At 31.5% G+C, this 21,171-nt stretch overlaps 4 protein-coding genes across 5 annotated transcripts; 1 reads left to right on the forward strand and 3 right to left on the reverse strand.

The window, feature by feature from the left end:
* Positions 1–1,117: 1,117 nt before the first annotated feature.
* On the reverse strand, positions 1,118–7,413 carry LOC128891479 (pro-corazonin-like). The gene is made up of 3 exons (XM_054150982.1): positions 7,310–7,413; positions 1,750–1,971; positions 1,118–1,681 (listed from the first exon to the last, which is right to left on the reverse strand). Exons 2-3 carry the CDS (start codon positions 1,969–1,971, stop codon positions 1,565–1,567), a joined length of 339 nt encoding a protein of 112 aa, XP_054006957.1. The 5' UTR covers positions 7,310–7,413; the 3' UTR covers positions 1,118–1,564.
* A 441-nt stretch (positions 7,414–7,854) lies between these two features.
* On the reverse strand, positions 7,855–10,771 carry LOC128891473 (mitochondrial fission regulator 2-like). Of its 2 annotated transcripts, none has more exons than XM_054150976.1 (5): positions 10,428–10,771; positions 10,035–10,315; positions 9,799–9,935; positions 9,474–9,708; positions 7,855–9,330 (listed from the first exon to the last, which is right to left on the reverse strand). In XM_054150976.1, the coding sequence occupies exons 2-5, from the start codon at positions 10,205–10,207 to the stop codon at positions 9,171–9,173; spliced, it is 705 nt and encodes a 234-aa protein (XP_054006951.1). In that variant the 5' UTR covers positions 10,208–10,315; positions 10,428–10,771; the 3' UTR covers positions 7,855–9,170. The 2 variants fall into 2 exon arrangements, with proteins under 2 accessions (XP_054006951.1, XP_054006950.1); XM_054150975.1 differs by having other exon boundaries at positions 10,035–10,207; positions 10,428–10,765.
* Positions 10,772–11,495: 724 nt separating this feature from the next.
* Positions 11,496–19,576, reverse strand: LOC128891450 (ER degradation-enhancing alpha-mannosidase-like protein 3). The gene is made up of 17 exons (XM_054150937.1): positions 18,554–19,576; positions 18,440–18,485; positions 18,198–18,298; positions 18,086–18,125; positions 17,901–18,013; positions 17,658–17,811; positions 17,440–17,568; positions 17,199–17,370; positions 16,958–17,115; positions 16,774–16,878; positions 16,356–16,700; positions 16,104–16,268; positions 15,928–16,026; positions 15,532–15,849; positions 15,252–15,465; positions 15,075–15,187; positions 11,496–14,614 (listed from the first exon to the last, which is right to left on the reverse strand). The coding sequence occupies exons 1-17, from the start codon at positions 18,673–18,675 to the stop codon at positions 13,244–13,246; spliced, it is 3,765 nt and encodes a 1,254-aa protein (XP_054006912.1). The 5' UTR covers positions 18,676–19,576; the 3' UTR covers positions 11,496–13,243.
* Positions 19,577–19,902: 326 nt separating this feature from the next.
* LOC128891477 (multifunctional methyltransferase subunit TRM112-like protein) lies at positions 19,903–21,059 on the forward strand. The gene is made up of 3 exons (XM_054150980.1): positions 19,903–20,204; positions 20,335–20,436; positions 20,703–21,059. The coding sequence occupies exons 1-3, from the start codon at positions 20,127–20,129 to the stop codon at positions 20,895–20,897; spliced, it is 375 nt and encodes a 124-aa protein (XP_054006955.1). The 5' UTR covers positions 19,903–20,126; the 3' UTR covers positions 20,898–21,059.
* Positions 21,060–21,171: the final 112 nt, after the last annotated feature.

Below are 21,171 nucleotides of genomic sequence, written 5' to 3' on the forward strand. Positions count from 1 at the left end.
CCAAGGTCCCCCGTGGTCCAAGGAAAATTTGTTAAACAACTTCATTTCATCGGTTTCCTTTATCCCCTCTACCTCCCCTCCCCCAGTCTCTTCCTTTTCGACAACGGCGTCTTTTACAAGGCCACCCTGTATAAAGTCCGCGAATTCAGGTGCCGAATTGCAGTTCGAGATAAGTTGTCCGTAGGGATAATCCACGGACTCAGCAGGTGTCTCGATTCGCCAGGGTTTCACTCCATCTTCCGTTGACAGACAAAATCCCCTACGTCGAGCGGCAACGGCCGCCGCGATCTATCCTATTGACCGTCTGTCCAATTAGGACAGCGAAAACTTAATTAACCGTTGCGATGGTCCCGATGAAAACTGGATAACCCGCGAGAAAACTCGATAATTAATACAAATCCGGTATACGCTCAATAAAAACAATTACCAAGCTAACCATGATTGATAAACAATTAACAAGGCCGTACCGAGTGACGTCTCAACTGCACGAGTAAATTATATAAACGATGAATAAGTGATTCATTAGCGATAGGAAGGCGATGCAATCGCACGGTGGAAATAGAGACGGCTAAAAACGTCGACGACAAATTGTACAACGGCGAAACAACCGTTCGAACAACCGTCGAGTTCAGTGACGTTGATTTCAGCGGATATGGGGAGACTGGGATCACGTGAAACCGTGGGCTAATGGAAACTAGTGAAATAAGTTAAATCTTTACTGAGAGGTAGCCTATTAATCGTCATTTTCTTAAATGCTTCAACTAATAACGTGTCAACTGCCAGATAAATATTCTTGAAAATTTCTGCTAGGCTTAAGTATTATTTAAACTATTGTGGATTCATTTATGTAACTTCATCAAAATTCATGAATTTCGTTTAAATTCGTTACTTTTGATGCATGATTATCAGAATTAATTCGTTTAGTTCTTCAGTGGAAAGCACTATCACAAATGGATATAATAAAGACTAATTACTTGAACATAATTCTTTTAATTTTCTGTTTATAGATGTTTCTATTGACCCAGGCACGGGGTCATTTGATAAGTTTGTCGAGATCCTTCTAAAAAAAACTTCTATTTCAATACTATATTTAGAACCAAATCAATAATGCTCTTTTAAAACTAGGTAGCTATAATTAAAGCTCATTCCTAAGCAAATAGGACACAAAATGAAATCTGAGTAAACTATTTTGTCAGAAACGTTCCAATTGATCCCAGTTTTCCTTATACCTAGATTTTCATCTTGCCTGTATGTGAATCTAGCATCGAATCGAGCTTGAAGTTTATCAATTTACTAGGGCGCTGTGATTGGTCGGTGATTTTCGTTAATAATTCAAAAACGAAGTATCATCCGATATTCCTGCAAAGGAAATGTCCTGAAATTGTGGTTCAGAATCGACTCAGCTACCCCCATTTCCAGTTCTTACACTAATTCTGGGACATCCTGTAGACTTGCATTATAAAGGGGAACGAAAATCAGGTTTTTCAAAGGTACAGCCTTTTATTTGATCGGAACAAATCAGCGATTAATCGTAATTGGGACGAGGAACACGGTACTGGGACATTTAGTAATTGTTGTTCGCAGATGTAGATTGTCGTCGTAAATGGTCCACGTTGATGATAGCTTCTGGGAAATTTCTTCTCGGAGAGTCAAAGAATTCGCAGGGAAATTGCTGTAATATCTACAAAATTCGTTCTTTATTATATTGTTCTGTATTATATTTTATATCGCAATATTTACTAGACTTACTTGGCTGTTAACGTTTCCTTGAAGCAATAATCTCAGCTTCTGTAGCTCGCAGTTGACAAGGGCATTGTCTAATTGACCTGCATTTCTACTGGCTGATTCCTCCACCATGGACGATGATCTCTTACCGTTCGTCCAACCGCGACTGTATTGGAACGTCTGGCAAATAACCGTTGTCATCGTCAACGACAAAATGAAGAAGGTCAGTACGTTTGAGCTAGCCATCTGAAAGAATCAAGAAATGTGCATGTTGTTAATAATAGAAAAAGAAGAAGTTGCAGAGAAAGGAAAGTAAATGAAACTTTTTTATAATCCGTCTCATAAGTATTTATACTCTTCGTGTCTATTGAAGAAAGTCTAAAGTAAATGATAGGTTTTGCGTACCCAAATAAATGTTTTATTGTAAATATGTACATAAATAAACTTCACAGTCGTATATATTTATAATGAAACATTGATTTGTAGACATACAGTGGGTGTAGAAAGTATTCGTACACCGATTAATTTCCGATTAACTTATTTTTTATTATCAATGATATTCTACATATTCTTGGAAATCTCTAGAGTAGACACAGTACAAAAGAAAATTAGTTATTTATATAAAGTAACGAACTTTAAATTAACTGAATGTTCACATTATTCGAGATGGGATTTTCTTCCATTTTCCTATTTACTGGAAATTTGATTTGTACGAAGCAATTAACTGATGAGATTTTTCGTATTTTCTTATTAATTTCGCAAACTATATAAACTAATAATTGTTGTTTGGACTATATCTATTCTAGATTTCCGAGAGTATATAGAAAATCATGGATTATAAAGAGAAGTTAATAAACTAAAATTTCACACAAAACTTTTTGAGAAATTGACCGGTGTACGAATACATTCTACACCCACTGTAGAATCTGTAATTAAATCAGTGATTGAAATCAGTCAGCTTTCGTTCGTTTTCTGACGCAAAAATAATGCAATCAAGGCAGTTTATAAGAAGGAAATCTGACTGCGTTGTAATCGAATTCTCTCAAATCGCGGCTAAATTGAACGAGCCTACACGTGTACGTTCATTTCGCTTCACGACGTTCCGTCGACGACTTCGTTTGAACAAAGCGAAAATTGCGCCGTTGAATTGCATAAGAGTGTATTGTTTCATTTAATCTTTTATTGCGCCACGTCGGATATCACGTTCGATTCTAAATTGTTCTATGAGATTACTCAAGATACGAACATTCCTCTGCGCGTTCTTAGCTCCTAGGAACGGTTGTTTTTCATTATTTCTGTATTTCATTATTTCTCTCATTTCTGTATTTGAATTTTGTTTAGACTAATATAGTTCGGAAATACCCACCTTACTACTTTATTTACAGGTAACCTATTTATAGGCTTTTCAATTACAGTATTTAACTATTCGAATTTATTTACTGTGTTGATAGTTGTCTACTAGGCCAATCAGTAGAGCATTTTTGTGTGACAAAAATAGTAACAGCAAACCGATTGTGCAGTTACATAAAAGGGGATGCGTAGATTAATAGGTATATGTTTTTCACTCCCAACTCTGTTCCGTTTTCTTGTTATTTACAATTTAATGGTAAAAAATCGTGATTTTTGTCGTTTATTGCTTATAAATTTTAAACTAATGCAGCAATATCAATGCTCCAATGAGATAAAATGTAGGTGATGAAAATACCTACACAATGAAACCTCGAACGTCTCGATCGGATAATGAGGAACGGAGAAAAATCTGGAAAATCGGAAAATTTAGCGTTTTTTTCAAAAATTCGTATCTCCGCCATTTTTTAAACTGAAGCGCTGGCCTTTTGGAAACAAGTAGTGATTGATATGTCCTTTATGTGTGCAAAAAGCGGGGATTGTCGAATAGGTGGTTTTCTCACAATCGCAATTTGAAGTTTTCAGTGCGCGTTTTTTCATCGTGCCTCTATGCACAATCGGTTTGCTGTTACTATTTTTCTCACAAAAACGCTGTTTTAATTCTCTACCGATTGGCCTGTACTTACAATGATCAGTGTTTGGAAACAGACTTGGCTTTCAATGTACCCAGTAACAGTATGGAGGAATTATTGTCAGCCTAGATTGGCATATGCTACTGTAGAAAATTCTTTTTCGACTTAAAGACTGTTTCTAAATAGCCCGGTAGATAAAGTGTTAAGACAATAATAGCTTGTCGAACCGTATTCCTAATGTTGGAGAGGGTATTTCACGCTGGATATGACATAACGCGATAGGAAACTACTTGTATAGATCGTGCAAGCATTCCTGCTCCTTTCGTGAGCTCTTTCCCTGCGGTCGAGCAGCGAAAAACGCAGTTTTAACTCGCGATGCTCAGCGATCGTGAACATAAAACAATGGACTGTTCAAGTGTCACGGCTGACTTGTTGGATCAACGATCCGTTCGAAGTCGTACAATTTAAGACCGGGCATAACCCGGCCTGTTTAATACTTCGGCCACCTGTTTCGTGTTCCAAAGCGTTACGTCGCTTTTTAACGGCACGTATAAAATTCAAGTTTTCCATTCGTTAACGAACATTACTCGAGTTTAAATTTAACGACACATTTTCTGGCCATTTGGACTCTCGTATCGGGACTTGGCGAAGTTCGAATCAATTTTACTGAATTCTTTTCAGGCTGAAAACTATTATTTTAAAGAGAAATCCTTTTGTTTTCCATTCTACATATTCTTGGAAATCTCTAGAGTAGACACAGTACAAAAAAAAAAAATTAGTTATTTATATAAAGTAACGAAATTTAAATTAACTAAATGTTGACGTTATTCGGGATGGGATTTTCTTCCATTCCCATTTCCCTAATTTGTACGAAGCAATAAACTGATGGTTTATGTTACAAACTAAACTGTAAACAGTTCGTCATAAGAACAGTACGAATATTGCTTCTATATTTACAGTACGAATAAGAACGGAAGAATTAAGTGACGAAGGTATACTGGAGAATAAAAATAAAATATACAGACAGTCTCATAAGTATTCGTACCCTGTTTGTTACAGAAATTCGTCTAAATTTAACACTTTATTTACCGGGAGCCTATCTATAGACTTTTTAATTCCAGTATTTACCTATTTCAATTTATTTACTGTGTTGATGATTGTCTACTTACAATGTTCAATGTTTGGAAACAAACTTGGCTTTCAATGTACCCGGTAACAGTATGGAGGACATATTGTTAGCCTAGATTGGCTTACGCTACTTTAGAAAATTCTTTTTTGAATTAATGACTATTTCTAAATAGCCTGGTAGATAAAGTGTTAAAATACCTTGAAGAGCAAGGAGAATTAAACGAAACATTAATTTCCCTTATTTTCTAACAGTGCCAAAAGAGCTATGTCTCAAAAAAAAAAGGGGGGGAAATAAATACAAAAAAAAAAGTGAGATATCCCTTTGGCACTTAATCGAGGAAGGCTCCATAAATATCCTCGAGAATTGCGCACACTTGATTGCATCCCATTCCACAAATTAAACTCGCAGATTCCCCGATTCCCAACCTCATCGAGATGAAATAAAAAACAAAGTAAGCCCTCGATTTCACGAAAGTTAAGATGCATTTACTTAACATTCACGCTTTGGATTCGAAGCCGGCGACTTTAGGATTAATGGCCGCCTCCGTCACTCCAGAATCGCGGCTCGCGATAAAAACGTAAAAATAAAAGAACAACCGGGCCGTTTATCTGCGTCCATTGACTAGCCGGTGTGCGCACCGTCGCGTAAGGATTTTTCGAAAAATGTTAGAGTACCCTCGTACGTTTCCACGTGCTAATTTTAAAGGAACCATTAACGCTACGCGCGTCCCCGGTCATTAAGATAACAGTAAGTGCTACTAAGTGTCCCGCGGATAAGAAACGTGACCAGCATCTTCTGTCGCATAGAGACGAGCCGTTTCTGGATGTCGTTAAAAAGACGCGAAACGTGTCCGCGTTTCTGCATTGTTCGAGCATTATCCGAATAATGGTAGTGCCTCGATGCACGCGATTCTTTTGACACGGAAATCATCGGTCAGCCGCAGTTTTAACATCCTCAACGCCCGCCCTTGCGAATTATAAGCTAAAGAAAGTGCCACAGTAATATTTTCTTTAATCACTTTCCTCCAATTTGACTGTTGTTAGGCGTAGAAGTTAATTTTTCGTTATTCTATCTAGTTCAAATTTAAATATATATGTCCGCCATCTTGGTATGCATGGTAGTAAAGGTATTTATTGTTTTTAATGATTTTAATTGACTCTCGTTTATGTAAATAACCGTCTAGGGTGTAGGAAAGTACTAGAAGATTGTATTTCTTATTGAGAAGATACCTAAATTCGAATTTTAATATGAATTAACGGTAATTTATTAAAAAAAAAACAAAATTGTTCATTTACGGGCACAGTATCAAAAAAGTGCACTACATATGAGTGAATAAAGTAGATCTGTAAGCACTATGAAAACAAACTTTTTTTTTCAATTATTTTTATAGTATTATTATATTCTTTTTAATTCAAAAAATAGAAATAAAAATAAAAAAAGCAAACGAATGGTACGGTATCGCCATCTAGCGGTGAAAGGGTCGAATTAAAATTCCGACCTCCGTACAACGCACCAGCGGGAAAATGCCCAAGTTTGTCCTCGAATAGTTCCCGTTTTTTACGCTAGATGACTCCAGATGATACTTTATACCGACTTACAGTTTTCTTTATTATAATTTTGATTTAATTTATGTTTAACTTGTTCCTGTACTGTAAAATTATATTTCCCATTAATAACTACATCCATTGGATGGATTGAGAATCTACAATCCGTGTTTGTTTTAATGAAAATATATATTTCATTACGTATGATAACGAATTTGTAATTGTACTGAAACGTGTTTTAACCCATTTTTACGCATAAACTAAACATTGGAAATTCATGATATTGCCGATTATGCTTAAGTAATGTAGAATTGTAAAACATGCAAGAAAAATTAAAATAATTCATTAAACTGTAAAATCGGTAAAAAAGTATCCTCTGGCGACAAACTTGACCATCTTCCCGGTAGGGGCGCTGACCAAAGGCGGGAATTTTAGTTCGACGGTAACCGTAAATGAACAATGTTTTTCTTTTTAATAAATTAACGTTATTTCATATTGAAATTTGAATTTAGGTGTCTCATCAATAAAAAAATACGCCCTTGCAATGCTTCTTTATAGCCTCAAATACTTTTTTTCTGCAGAAAACTTCAAACGACGAAATTATACATGAAATTTTGATATTCTACAAAAGTATAATTATTACAGGAAATGGAATAAAAAACAAGGAATGAAATAAATGAAGATTTTTAAATTGTCTTTGTTTGTAGTTTATTCGAATTCATACACAGAGTAACACTTTAAACCAATATCTTTTATAATGAAGAAATTTGTTTTAATTATAGACTAGTCTATAATACAGTTGTAGCACCTCTGACTGTACAAAGAAATATAACTCTACAATCATAGTACAAAAATCATGTCAACGTATAAATTAACGATTTAGAAAAATAATATTTAATATACGTAATGTTAACATAAATTTGTATTGTTACCTTAAAATTAATCAGAGACAGCACAGAGGTCGGCAATAATGTGACGAGTAGGTATCGTGAATTTCAGATACTGATACGTATGATAGTTTGGTCAAGCTTTATATAGGGAAACTCTGAATCATCCTTAATTTAATAGGGCTCTTATTAAGAGCCTGTCAATTGATTCACTCTATAACTTATACCATATTATCAAAAGTTTGGGATATCCTCCGATAGTAACTGACAATAAACCAACAATTTGGCATTAATTATTATTAAGCCATATTGTAGTCAACCATGTCAGCTATAGGAAATTGTATAATAAATTTTAATTGAGCCATTAAAAGTTTCAACAGAGTTATTAAATCCTTAGAATAATAATCTATTGGAGTGTCTCTTAAGCTTCGTTAGCTCATGACCCCTTCTAACTAAGTTTTATTTATCCTTGTAGCCCCCACCTTTTATAATACACAACATATAATAAAATAGAAATCTTTGGTTATGAAACAGTCAAGCATAAAAAAAAAACATGAGTAAAAATACCAAGTAAGGAAATAAATGTAAGGTTTGTTGTTCAACAATAACGTTTATTTTTCAATTATCGATAAAAGCTTCGTGTATAAAACAGATATTCTGTACATTTGTAATATCGTTAAAGATTCACTCAGTCTCCAAAATCTATTATGACGTCCCTTTGAAACGAAAATTATACATCCTAAAAACGTAAACATTACTAGTTACTTCTATAAAGAATATAAAGAACTTAAAAATGTTCGATTCTTAACAGTTTGCATACTACAGTGACAATCTTGTATTAAGATAGTTCTTAAATTCTTTATAAGAGCAGCTGTAAGTCAATTAAATGTAGAATTCATCACACAGTGATATTTCAAGAGTATAATGTCGTAAGACATAATTCGTGTTATCTTCTCATTGTGTGTACATACTATGTTCATTCCCTCATTCTTATGAAACCATGTTTCACATGACAAGTGACACAAGTAATAATGTGAGTATTTATTGTGTGACAAGCCTGTGCTAATTATATCTATTGAGATTATATGTACTGTTTTCTATGGCTGGATCTAATGCTTGAGAAGTCATGGTACGACTTTGATATCACAACATTTTCGTCTAGGAATCTGAACAAGAAATGTTAAATATACTTAATATCAAATAAACTATCGTGGCTCTATTGGACAGTGCTCGAGTAGCTGCATCTTATCAAAATTAGAATAAAAATTAATTCTGTTTACTAAATTCAAACGCGATTCCCGCTTAGAAATAAAAATTATATATTGAATTGTGAACTGTATTAAAGTATTACGGTTGCATATATTATACAATTTTATTTGCATACGTTAATATAATGTGCTTGAAATTATTTTTCTGTTAAGAAATAACAATTATACTTCACGATTTGAAAATATTGATATGTAGTATTATTCAAAAATTTACTAATAATAGTATATATTTTCCATTCTTAAAAACAAAGTTTCTCGTATTTGTTGTATGAGAGTTAAAAAATAATGAAAACCTAATAGTTCACAACTCAATATCTTTTTCCATGCAAATATGTAATAAGTTATGTCTTTGGTTACTTTATATACATATATTTTGATAGCAATACTCTCTGAAAAATGTGATTAATATTACATTTTGGAAATCAGCTTGCAATGTGAATTTATTAACCACAATTTCAAGAGTGTCGGCCACGTTTGTTTTCCATCCCTTTTACTGTTTCCCATATGCTACTCTTGTCTTAACATTATTAGAAGACCAATCAATCAGATTCATTATCCTGTTGTTAGTATAGTCCGAAATGTTACATGGCACGTTAATTTCACACAATGCACGTTGAGAAAATATCTATAGAATGTCTTTATGCATCACTGGAAAATGAATCATCCATTGTCAAATTAGTCGAAGAATTCCTGCTATCGCCTGAATTCATTGCGACATATCGTCTTCTTAGTATCTCTTGTAAGTCGTTACATGGACTATTCTCACGTTTAACACGAAGAGGTCGTCCTCCAGGTGATCTAAAAAACAATTCATATTATGACTCATACTAAAAAATAATAAATAAATGTGGCAACAGAGTTAGGCATTATGCAAATAATGTATCTGAATAGTTGTCTAGATATGCTCAACTCTGCATAGCAATTATAATAATAAATATTACTTAGCAACTGGCTTCAATTGAACGTTTTCAATATTCTTAAGCACATTGCCCATAGACCCTTGAGAATTTAATAGAGCCTTTCTACGTTCTTCGACTTTATGATCTTGCAAACTTGCTCTTCTTGCAATATGAGGAGTTGTAGGTGGTGGTAGTGGGGGTGGTGGCGGTGGTGGTGGTTGCATTTGCATTACATTTTCACTATCAGTTCCATTTGCTAAAGATGCAGTAGATGTATCTGAAAAAATATTTAAATTAAAGGTATATTTAAGATGTATTTATAACATAATAAATAGTGGACTGAATATTATTTCTTATATATACATACATCTGGACTGTTTGTTGCTTTTAACTATCGCTGAAATTTGTTCCCTAAGCTCTTGAAGTTCTTGCTCTAGCGCAAGCAATCGAACTTCTGACCCAAAACTGATGGGTTCTAATAAATCTGGCCTAATACTAGAAACCCTAGTACAAACAAATATTATCAAGTTAATAGACTGCTAAATTAGAGAATTAGGGAATGAGATTTAACAAAAACTATACAGAAGCTGTGCCTGTTCATACCCATTTGTGTCTTTATAATCGCTACTGGTTTCTTCGTTAATCATAGAACTTGTCATTGAATGCAAAGGTGTAACACTGACATATATTTTCGGTGGAGGTTTCAATGGCAGTAATGAACCAATTCTACGAACGATACTTCTTCTTCTCCCATAGTATTTTGGTGGTTCACCCATCTAATACAAAACAGGTTTGCCTTTCACAAATTTCGTAATATCAAATATTGTCAATAATTAGAAACGAACGAGGAAACAGTGTAATACAATACACAAACGCCCACTGATCTACGATGAAAATACAATTACGTAAACACAATAAAATTACAAATTCGTGTTAGTAAATTAGATGCATGGTTAGTAACACATGGTATTCACACACGAAGATACGATATCTCACCTTCGAAATGGCCTGTCCCTCTGGAAATCTTTGATTTTACTGCTCGATCATTAAAATGTATTACTAATGTGCCGAATATCTGATTTAGCACATCAGGGTCGTCGGAAATTCGAAATTAAAATAGCTCCCTTACCATTGACGCAAAGCCAACATCTGACGACAGGTTGTCGTAACTCGAAGACGCAAACTCCATTGCAAAGCGGCCTAAAGTAAAACCGCTAAAATATATTTTATTCTTTAGAATATAATTCAAAAATGAATATGGAATCTTCCTATTGCTTCTAATTTTTATCTAAATGTTTGCTATATGTATTCCCACAAATCAGAAATTAGCAATTTCCACAATCGTATTATACGAAGATTTAAATATTCAAATGCGATGAAATTTTGAAACTCTGCACTTATTATTTCAATTATATTATATAACTACATATTGGATATTGTGGTTTAGATATACCTGATTAGATACGCTTTCATACGTATGTATGTATACTGAACTTTGTATATCCTGTCTTGCAAAACTTAACGCAATCGTCATAACTATTTTTTTGCGAGAAGAAAAATTCCAATAAAACAAGTCGAAAAGTTTTAATACTCTACTTTCATCATACATAATTTATATCATTCGATACAAAATTAAAAACTCGATGGTTATAACATATATTAACTTTTAAAAGAGAATAATTGTAGTTTAGTTTTTTCCATTTTATCACGAAGATAAAAGAACTAAGATTTCATTTGTATTAAAGAAGATGGAGAGAAAGTTTATATAATTTTGTTATATGAAATTTAATTCTCTTTAAGATTTATTTAAAATATTTCGAAACATATTTACAAATAACGTCTATCGTTCGACGTTATCAATCGTTTTAACAGACACACATACATATAAACGTATATTGGAAAAATTATTATGTACTTGTCAAAACGTTATCAGATATTTTCACATGTATTTCTGCAAAAAAAATGTTTTTAACATTTTTCTCGATTACAATACTTTCTTTCCTTATAAATCGAACAGTAGATCTAATATTAATTATAGAAAGAGTGGGATAGCAAATGAAAATATTTTAATATAAGTAATATACATTTTTACTCTGTTTGATACTTTCTTTGTAACAAGAAGTTATGTTTCTCCGTAACAAAGATTTTATTTATATTTCTCATTATGACGTTCTATTTCTGTACCAAAAATTGTTAACATATTACTTCTATCATACATACCTATTTTTCTTATGTATTTTTATATGATAGACAACAAACAAATCAAGTGATACATACATAAATACACATATATACAAACGATATAATATATATGTATGTATGTGCGTACGATGTATGTTATACACACAACTTATACAAAATTGTAACTAGTTTAATGTACAATAAACTTTTCAGTGTTCATTTTGGCAATCATTATACAAACTTTTACATAATAATCATAGAACACATACTTATTACCTACTTATTTATATAATATTTACATTTACAGTCAAAGTCACATATTACACTGGCTTAACTCAAATACACGCAGTATCATTCCAAATTGATTTAGTTTAAAACATGCGTATTTTTTGTGCTTTTATATGGCACATAATACAACTAAATTCTTGCATTGCAAACTTAGAACTGTTTTACATGCCGTGTAATATAAAGATTTTAAACTTAGAAAAGAGAATAGAAGTATATAATTGTAAGGAAACTTAAATATTTTTAATATTGACCATTATTTAGACTATTATAATTTCCACCACTAATAACTTTGTTACATACCATATAACATGTATATACACTGTTATTTGTACAATTTTATGTACACGTAAGGCATATATTAATAGATAAATTTCAAATTAAAGAATGTTTGAATCACGTATAATTGTTGCAACAATATTGAATCAAAAATATATTAATATTCTCAATATTGGTAAGTGTAATTCAAACCAGTAGCAAAAATTTCTATAAAAGGACATACTTTTGAAAAAATATAGAACATTACACTTACTTCACATATTTGAGAGTATGATGTGATATCTTTTCTTTTGATATTAACAAGATATGACATGTTTTAAGCGAAACAAATACATTTAAGTAGAAAACGAATCTACCACCGTTCTATCTAAAAAAATAAGATATAAATTGCACAGTTATACATAATTTAAAACTATTTTCTAACAAAAATTATCTATGTTTTTATTAAAAATGTAAGATAAAATTGCACTTCGCAAAAATAGCACAATAACCGTTATTTGTTGAAGTATTCATTTACATATCATGGCACATGTTTGAAATACAGAAAAGTGAAGAAAAAAGATAGTAGAAGTATAACCCTTTTCCTGAAGAGAAAACAATATGTTGTACTGTGTTGTATATAAGAAATATACTATATTAATTATTAAGTAGTATATATAAAATTTACATCTGTTGAAGCCTTAACTTTTATACTCTTTCACAACCTCGTTAGGAGAAATATTTTGCGCTTGCTATTTAATTGTATCATACATTCCCTTGTAATTTCACTACTCTTTTTCAAATAACAAATGAAATTGGATTCTCTTCTGAGCACCAGTTTAACAGACTTAGTAGTATTCTGATATAATCTGGTCGTTCATATTATTTTTTCTTTATTAAATAATTAATTCTTTTTTTAAGAGAATTTTTTGTATATATAAACCTTAAAGCTCACTGCACATACATTTGAGTTTTAGTGCAAAAATATGAAACGCAGTGTAGGTAGGATTGCCAGGCTTGTAACATTTAGAAATCTATTTATTTTGTTTTTAATATTTATAATTCGTCCTAACAGTTGAAAGTTTTTATTATAATTCATCGTCGATATGTTTGCCACCATGCTTCTCTACATCGACTTTCTTACTTTTAACTTCGTTTACATATTTTTGATTATTTTGTGATTTACTTTTTTCTATAGAATTATAATCTGAAGTCAAAGTTTCTGTTTCTTGTTTAACGTGAATTCCTTCCTTTTCACTCACCCATATTCGATTTTTAAATTCTTTTGGCAATTCATTATTTCTCATAAATTCAATGTGATACTTTATTGCGTTTCTTAGTTCAGCAGATTCGCTTTGGGAAGAAATATTTAATATAATATTGTTCAAGTTAACAACTTCTTCACTCGTATTATCTGCTGTGTCTCTCGAAACATCAATATGTTCTTGGTATTTTTCGAAATTATTTTGTTTTGCATTCTTTATTGCTTTTTCTATTTCTGTTAATATAAAGTATTCAAAGTCTTCGAAGTTCCCAATTTTAATATCTTCATTTTCTGTAGGCATTTTAAAACTGTCTGTAGATTTAATTTTGATCTCTTTCATTTTCTTTAGTATGTCTAGTTTTTCTAAATTTTTTGGAGAAGCTCTCCCCCAAGTAGCGAGCTGTTTATAATAATACGAATGTTGAGGTATTACTGACTTTTGTAAAATTTCTTGTACTGCATCAGTTAATATCTCATTATATTCTTTATAATACACAACACTGTAATCTAATAGGACAAAATGATTCTGAATAATTTCATCTTTTATGTCAAAGATACCTACCAGCAACTGTTTCAGGAATTCATAATTATTAGCTTGCGAAGTAAAAAGTTCCAGAATCTTGAACAATTGTTCAGTATTTTTTGGGCTTTCAGATTTTATTGTTTTCAGCATTGTCATGGTAGTTTCCATATTTAAAGCCATAACATCCATTTTTGTAAGTAAATATTGTTTTAGCAATTTTTGCTTATTCAAATTCGTTAATTGGTCCATTTTCATAATGGACGGATTTGGTACAATTTCAGCTAGTTCTTCTAAGAACCATAAAACTTTATTTCGTAGGGGTATGTTTAGTACATCGCGAATTTCGCCTCGCGACTTTACTATCCAATTATAATAACTCTCTAATATAAAATTTCTGATTTGTAAACCTGTATTATGCTTTACATCTGAATATATCTGATTTACAAATACTTCTTTCAACTGATGCCATTCTTTTTCTACTTCTAATGTGTTGTCTTTCGACTTCCTCGTAAGACGGCTAGGTGTGTACGTCGATGTAATTCTTACTTCCCCTTCAAGTGAATCTTTGATCATTTCTGCACGTAAATCATAATAAATGACCACATCCTTTTCATCTTCTTCGTATTTGATTTCAGGAACCACATCCAAATTTGTTCCACTGCTTGAAGATGTCTGTTATAAAAAAATATCTATCGATCTTTAGTTTCACTTTAAAATTACATGATATATGTAAGCATTTGACTTTGGAAAATACTTATATTAATTAATAATACAAAATGGAGTTATTGCAATCGTATTTCTAAATTACTACTAATGAAATAAAGAAGTAAATAAGAATATAATAAAAATATAGTAAATATAAAAAACAATTATTTAATTTCTTTAACAAATATAAAACCTCAAATAACAATTTGCGTTAACAATATTGAAAATAAATAAAAGATATATATCTCGTTAACATAAGTTATAAATATTAAATAAGAAAATATAATCATAAGGTATTTGATTCCTATCATATAGAAATAATCGTTACAAAATTATAATTATTAGATCAGTGCCGTTTTATGTGAATTAAAATCCATAGGAGAACATATTCTATGAAAATTATTGCCAAACACCAAGGGATACAAACCTGTGGTGTCATTTGTCGTGTAAGGAAAGATTTGAATGATCCCTTCAATCGCTCAAACATTGATGGATCAGTGGGCGCTTTTAATTGAACGTCGTCTTTTGGGAAGAAACTTCCTGTAAGATAAAATATAGTTATTTATTCGAAAGTAAAAGAACGTTTGTAAGTATAATCTCTTACCAAGAGTAACTGTGAGATCGCCATGTGCAGCACCAAGAGCTTTAACTAATTTGGAAGCCTCAATGTCAAACAAAAACACAACCGGAATCGTTACATCGTCTACTTCTTTTCCGTCTCCTGACATTGCAAACATCGGTGAAGTTGCAGCACTAGACCCTGCAGCATTATCGAACACGATTCCAGCAACAGCACCAGCTTGTTGAATTCGTCTTGCCTGTAATAATAAGTACATCAACATTGTTCTACAAAACATTTAAGAATATTGAAAGACAATGTTTACCTTTTCTATAAACATACAATTGCCACGATCCATTATTGCTATTTTGCCCACAAGTTCATCTGCATTAAGGAGATCGGTACACGCGGCAGGTGGATATGTAAAACTAACTTTCCCGGTTACTTTATTTAACCCTTGTAATTCCAAACCAAAATGTGCAGGTCCAGCTAATAATGTAACTTTTTGAGGTGGATTTGTATTTGGTTTTATAAACGAAACCGCTTGTGGTTTAGTTTCAGCTTGTTGGGTCTGCATTCTACTTATCTCTACCATTTCTTGCATGAAAAGTAAACCTTCTTCCGAATCTTGTGGTGTTTTTGCCTGTAAAATTAGTATAAATATACTCTTGCTTTACTATTAATTAATGAAAATAAACGTAATAAACAAACTTTATTTTACATTAGAAAATGTGTGCAAAAGTTGAACGCGTCCATCTGCCAAAGTTAAAGTTGTTATTCCCATATCACTTAACAATTTTAAATGCTCCAAATTATTTGCCTACGATGAAGAAAAATAATTGTTGATATTTATTTAAGCGATACAACTAATTAGAATGCTGTATAATATTTTTTTACTTGAAATTGTGCAGCACTTAGTCTTCTTTTTATTGCCCGTCTTGGACATACGTCTTCAACCATATTTCGCAAAGGTTGCCGCACCGATGCAGGAAATAAATGTAGACTGTTAGGACAAGTGCGATCCATTTCGTCCACGTGTACGATATCACGCTCAAAATCTTGCTTCATTTTGTAAAATATAAGAATTGTGAAATTGTAATATACAATAAAACTTCTTAATATTTTTATTAATATTATTTATTTACTTACCGAAGAAACATTAGTCCTTACAGAAGCGAGTGTCAATGGCAATAGATGTCCTTCGGTTGTAAAAATAAATTCATCCAAGTCTAAAACTAGTTCGCCTGGCTCCGCGAATAACAGAAATAAGTATTTGAAAGTTTCTGATAATACAAAACTATCCATTGTATCATCATGTTTATTAGTTCTAACATCTGATACAGCTGCATAACCGCACGGTACCCTCGCATAAGTTTGCAGACTTTTGAGTACCTTACGCCCAACGCCTAAATAATAGTGATCGCCCGTAGCACGATACAGGAAGTACGTTGATTCTAAGAATTCTGGCCTTAACGGATGATGTCCCCAGTGTACCTAATTTCATAAATTGAAAAATATTTTTAGAAGCAAATAAAAATTGCATTTATTAATGAAAGAAATTATTAACCTGAAAATCGGTAGTAAATGCCTCTGGTATAAAATTATGTCTCTGCATAACTTGATACAACATTTCATGGGTTTCAACAGCAGGCTTAATATCACCTTTTAATACCTGAAATATAAGACAACAATCAAATAAATAAAACAATATTAATAAGAAAGGCTGTGTCAAAATAATGACCAAAATTTACCTGCAGCCCAGGCCAAAAGGCTAACAAAGCATCCATGAAATTTTTGGAATTTGTATTTGGTCTGTGCATATGTACATCTAGCAACATCGGTCCTTGACTTACATACTTCATTACAGCTTGATAATGTTTATTAAATCGCCCAAGATATTTTTCATCACCTAGAGAAAATTACAAATTAAATTATCTTATCATAAATTTTATTGTGAAATTATAAAAATACAAGTAACGTCGTAATAATTACCTAATAAAATATATGCCTTAAGGCAATATTCATAGTAGGAATCTATACCCGCTCCTACTCCAGAATCTCTTCGTACCCAATCACCAGAATGAACATTTAACACAGAACCCATTAAATCGGTACCACGATGACGCATTCTCCATAAAACGTCCATTGCTTTTTGTGCTTTTTCCTATCTCATTCAATAACATATAATAAAATTTCTAATATATATTCGTGAAATGTCAGAACAATACTATACCTCAAAAATTGATTCTCCTGTTAATCTCGACAATGCAGCCATTTCTAAAATCATGCTACCTGCGCAGGCTGTACATGTTTCTCTTGATACCTCTATAGATACACCTTTCATACCATGCTTTAAATTTACCTATAAAAAATACATTAGATAGGGTCTTCTAAATGTTAACGATTTTTATACTTTACTAAATATAATATGATAAATAAAATTTGTATTACTCTTCCATATGGTATTCCTGTAGTTGTGTTAAATGCAGGTAAAAATCTGTATCCTAAATCTTTGGCTAAATTTAGAAGTTCACCACGATACCATGGCATTATATCAGCCCTTTGTTGTAAATACTCTGCTAGTATGTGACCACTTAAAAGACCTCTAATAAACAAATTGTATAAAAAATATTAATTGTTAAAAAATAAATAATGTAAAAAGTTGAAATGTATCATATACTCTATCTATCTTACCCAAGCATCCTAATATTAGTCTCAAATAGGGAAACAATAACATCTGTGTCAAAATTAACATCTCTGGCAACAAGCTTAACTGCATTTTCAAATTCCTCTAAATCTCCCAATACCTAACATATGTTAAATATTAGTAAAACAATGTAAATTACCAATTAAAATAAATAATTTTCAAATACACTTACCACAAGTGTGTCTAATGTGTCAACCAATGTAAGCGAAAAACTGGAAGTAGATAATACATAAGCATGGTAATATATTGTTTAATGCAATTATATAATAAATAAATGTTCTTACTTTCCCAAAGTTGAATCTATATCACCTCTATTTGGTTCTGATCCTCTATACCGTCCTTTGCAGCTTAATGGCATTAATTCATCTGCAGGATATGCATTATCCTTAAACATAAATTTTTATTGCCTTTAATTCTTCACATTGAAGTCAAAAAATAGATTCAAGAATATTAATTATATTTATTTTACTGATTTATCTTTAACTTTATTGAACTAAAAATTTATCAAAATTTGTATTAACTTTACCATATAAGCATTATATGCATGATAAAACATATCCCTTGCCTCTTCTCTGCAATTAAAATGATACATATAACAAACATCTGACAAAATTACTTCATAATACATGATAATACAAACTTTAATGCTTCTCGTTCTTCTTTGATCATATATTCCAATGGATCATCTTTGGATGCAGCTAACAATGTTTGTATGCTGCATCCAAACATAAGTAACCCCAACATGAGAGAATCGTAAGCCATTTCTTTATATAAAACAACGTGTTCCTTTTAATATCAAGATCTTGTGCTTGTAATAGTACATATTGTCTTTCATAGGCTTTTGTGATTTATTTCCTCAGAGAATCACTCTTGAACAAAAATCAAATACGATCCATTGTAGATTGCAAATGCACCGATTTGTGGCACTCTTTCGTCTTATTTGCAATCTTTATCTTTCTGTTTTCTGCAGCATTTTTTGTAAAAAATTACACAGACACCATAAACTTATCAGAATATAAATCTTCCATGAGGTATTAGCTCATGAGGTAACAGTATAATGAGAATTTACACCGTTTAACCATCGACATTTATTAACAATAACTCGAAGCACACGTGGAAGAATGAAAAATTAAGAAATTAATTTCAAGTGGTTACACTGCCTGTGTTAGGTTATAAAATTCTCGATCATTTTTCGCACAAGTAGGTGATGTGTCAAAATATGACTGACAGATGGTAGGAGGAATATATATTTAAATATGATACGACAAAAGATAAACAGGCAGTAACAACAGCTGATTTCGTATTTTCATCAAGGCCAGATGATGTGGCTACTGTCAGTTTGCTATTATTCAAACGATTTTCCACCTCGACTATGATATATACATGTTGCCAGTAACACCATATGTTTCATAACACTTATAATATTTTTCGATTAAACATAATATTTCGTTGATTCGATGGAATTATTCTAATAATTGTATTCGAAGAAGATCGAACGAAATGCAATGGACGATTCACAATTAAGACGACAAGCGTTTCCTTTGAAAAACTAACCTCGTAACAAGAACAGAATTGAATACAAGAAATCACGTGACTGGTCGGCAATTTGTGGAAGTTAATCTTAAATTTAAACTATCATAATGTATTTTGACATTACCACATTGTACTGAAAATATATTAACAATTAGATACATTAAGATGTAAACTTTCAGATACATATAAAATAGAATTTCTGAATATTATAGAAAAGATTCATGTAGTACCTCTTTCTAAATAGATTACCAGAAAAGATTAATATTTTATAAGATAACTATTGTTAATTTATGCAATATTTTTATAGTATTAAGTCATTGCCATTAAATGTATATAGATATTTGATAATGTATGCATTCTTATTTTGTTAGTATATATTTCATTAATGTAAAAGATTGGTCAAGTACTTTTTATTTGATCCACATCACTAATTCGTGTGCTACGTTTAAAATGTAAAAAAACGATTCAATAATGTATTAAATTAATACAATTAACTAATTGGACGTTTTGTAATAAAATAGATATCGAATGCGCATAAGCTGCAAAGCCGGTATCCTGCGGTATCCAAAGTGGCGTGCAATGAACTCTCAGTGAGAATCTCTCACTTCTAATACAAATCCTTGGCGACAGAAAATAAAATTTTCTATATTAATCGTTAAATTAACATCATTGATACAAAAATGAAGCTTCTAACGCATAATATGTTGACATCTAAATGTTTGAAAGGTGTAACTGTTGGATATCCCTTAGGAATTGTCGTAAGTTTTCAATTTTTCTACAATGTTGAGGTTATATTTCATTCAAATAAAATTTACCATATCTGAGACAGTTTTAATCACTGTTGAAAAGCTTTTCATTTAGCAATAAATTGTTTGTATGAATTTTTAGGCAAAAGATATTAAAGTATCGGAAGTGGATTTCAATTCAGAATTCATTGCAAGAATAATTCCGAAACTCGACTGGGCTACGCTTTGGAAAGCCGCGGAAAGTGTAAGTTACTTGTTATACTAATTTTTAAAATCAATCATTAATAGTTCTTAAACATATTAAATAAATAAAATAAGACTATTATATTTTATGATTGATCTACCAAATGATTTTGCAAACAATTCTAAGGGACCAAATGAAATTAAAAATTTGGAATAAATGGGTTACTTTTTAACTTCTATTGTAAATTTGTTTGCTTCAAACTTAAGCAATAAAAAGACTCGAATTTTTATTTATTTTCACAAGCATTGTATGGATTGTTAAAACAGATAGGCCATGTTGGAGAATTGCCACAAACTTTAATTCAAGACTTTGAAACAAATGAGGATTTTCTGAAGAAAGTTCATCACGTATTACTTGAAGTTGAAGTTATTAATGGAGATCTGTTATGCCCAGAATCTGGTAGAAAATTTCCTATTAATGATGGTATACCAAATATGCTTTTAAATGAAGATGAAGTTTAAACACTGATATTACATTAAGAAGAGCTTAAATCCTATCATATACTTTTCTTTGTATAATTAGGAAATGTTTACATGTATATAAAAAGTTTGTTTTTATTCCAATATGTACAAATTTGATTTAATATTTGTGTTAGCAATTAATATTGAGTAGCTAAAAATGAGTATCATTTAGAAATATTCTATATGATAAGGCTAATAAAATAAGTATGTTACATTGATCAAATTGCATTTTTTAATATTATAGACTAGCGACAATTGTATATTATATATTAGT

The sequence above is a fragment of the Hylaeus anthracinus genome, unplaced genomic scaffold, assembly GCF_026225885.1.
Source record: "Hylaeus anthracinus isolate JK02 unplaced genomic scaffold, UHH_iyHylAnth1.0_haploid 12001, whole genome shotgun sequence".
NCBI lineage: Eukaryota > Metazoa > Arthropoda > Insecta > Hymenoptera > Colletidae > Hylaeus > Hylaeus anthracinus.

Excerpts from the sequence above, each read along its gene's own strand:
- LOC128891473 (XM_054150976.1), bottom strand. The coding sequence starts at position 10,207 with ATGGGTGAACCACCAAAATACTATGGGAGAAGAAGAAGTATCGTTCGT. Across the intron at positions 9,936-10,034 it reads GATTATAAAGACACAAATGG|GGTTTCTAGTATTAGGCCAG; the intron begins GTATGAACAGGC and ends TGTTTGTACTAG. Across the intron at positions 9,331-9,473 it reads CAATTGAAGCCAGTTGCTAA|ATCACCTGGAGGACGACCTC; the intron begins GTAATATTTATT and ends ATTGTTTTTTAG.
- LOC128891477 (XM_054150980.1), top strand. The coding sequence starts at position 20,127 with ATGAAGCTTCTAACGCATAATATGTTGACATCTAAATGTTTGAAAGGT. Across the intron at positions 20,205-20,334 it reads GATATCCCTTAGGAATTGTC|GCAAAAGATATTAAAGTATC; the intron begins GTAAGTTTTCAA and ends ATGAATTTTTAG. Across the intron at positions 20,437-20,702 it reads TTTGGAAAGCCGCGGAAAGT|ATAGGCCATGTTGGAGAATT; the intron begins GTAAGTTACTTG and ends TTGTTAAAACAG.
- LOC128891479 (XM_054150982.1), bottom strand. The coding sequence starts at position 1,971 with ATGGCTAGCTCAAACGTACTGACCTTCTTCATTTTGTCGTTGACGATG. Across the intron at positions 1,682-1,749 it reads AAGGAAACGTTAACAGCCAA|ATATTACAGCAATTTCCCTG; the intron begins GTAAGTCTAGTA and ends CGAATTTTGTAG.
- LOC128891450 (XM_054150937.1), bottom strand. The coding sequence starts at position 18,675 with ATGGCTTACGATTCTCTCATGTTGGGGTTACTTATGTTTGGATGCAGC. Across the intron at positions 16,269-16,355 it reads TAAGGACTAATGTTTCTTCG|CAAGATTTTGAGCGTGATAT; the intron begins GTAAGTAAATAA and ends TACAAAATGAAG. Across the intron at positions 15,466-15,531 it reads ATTGTATGTTTATAGAAAAG|GCAAGACGAATTCAACAAGC; the intron begins GTAAACATTGTC and ends TTATTATTACAG.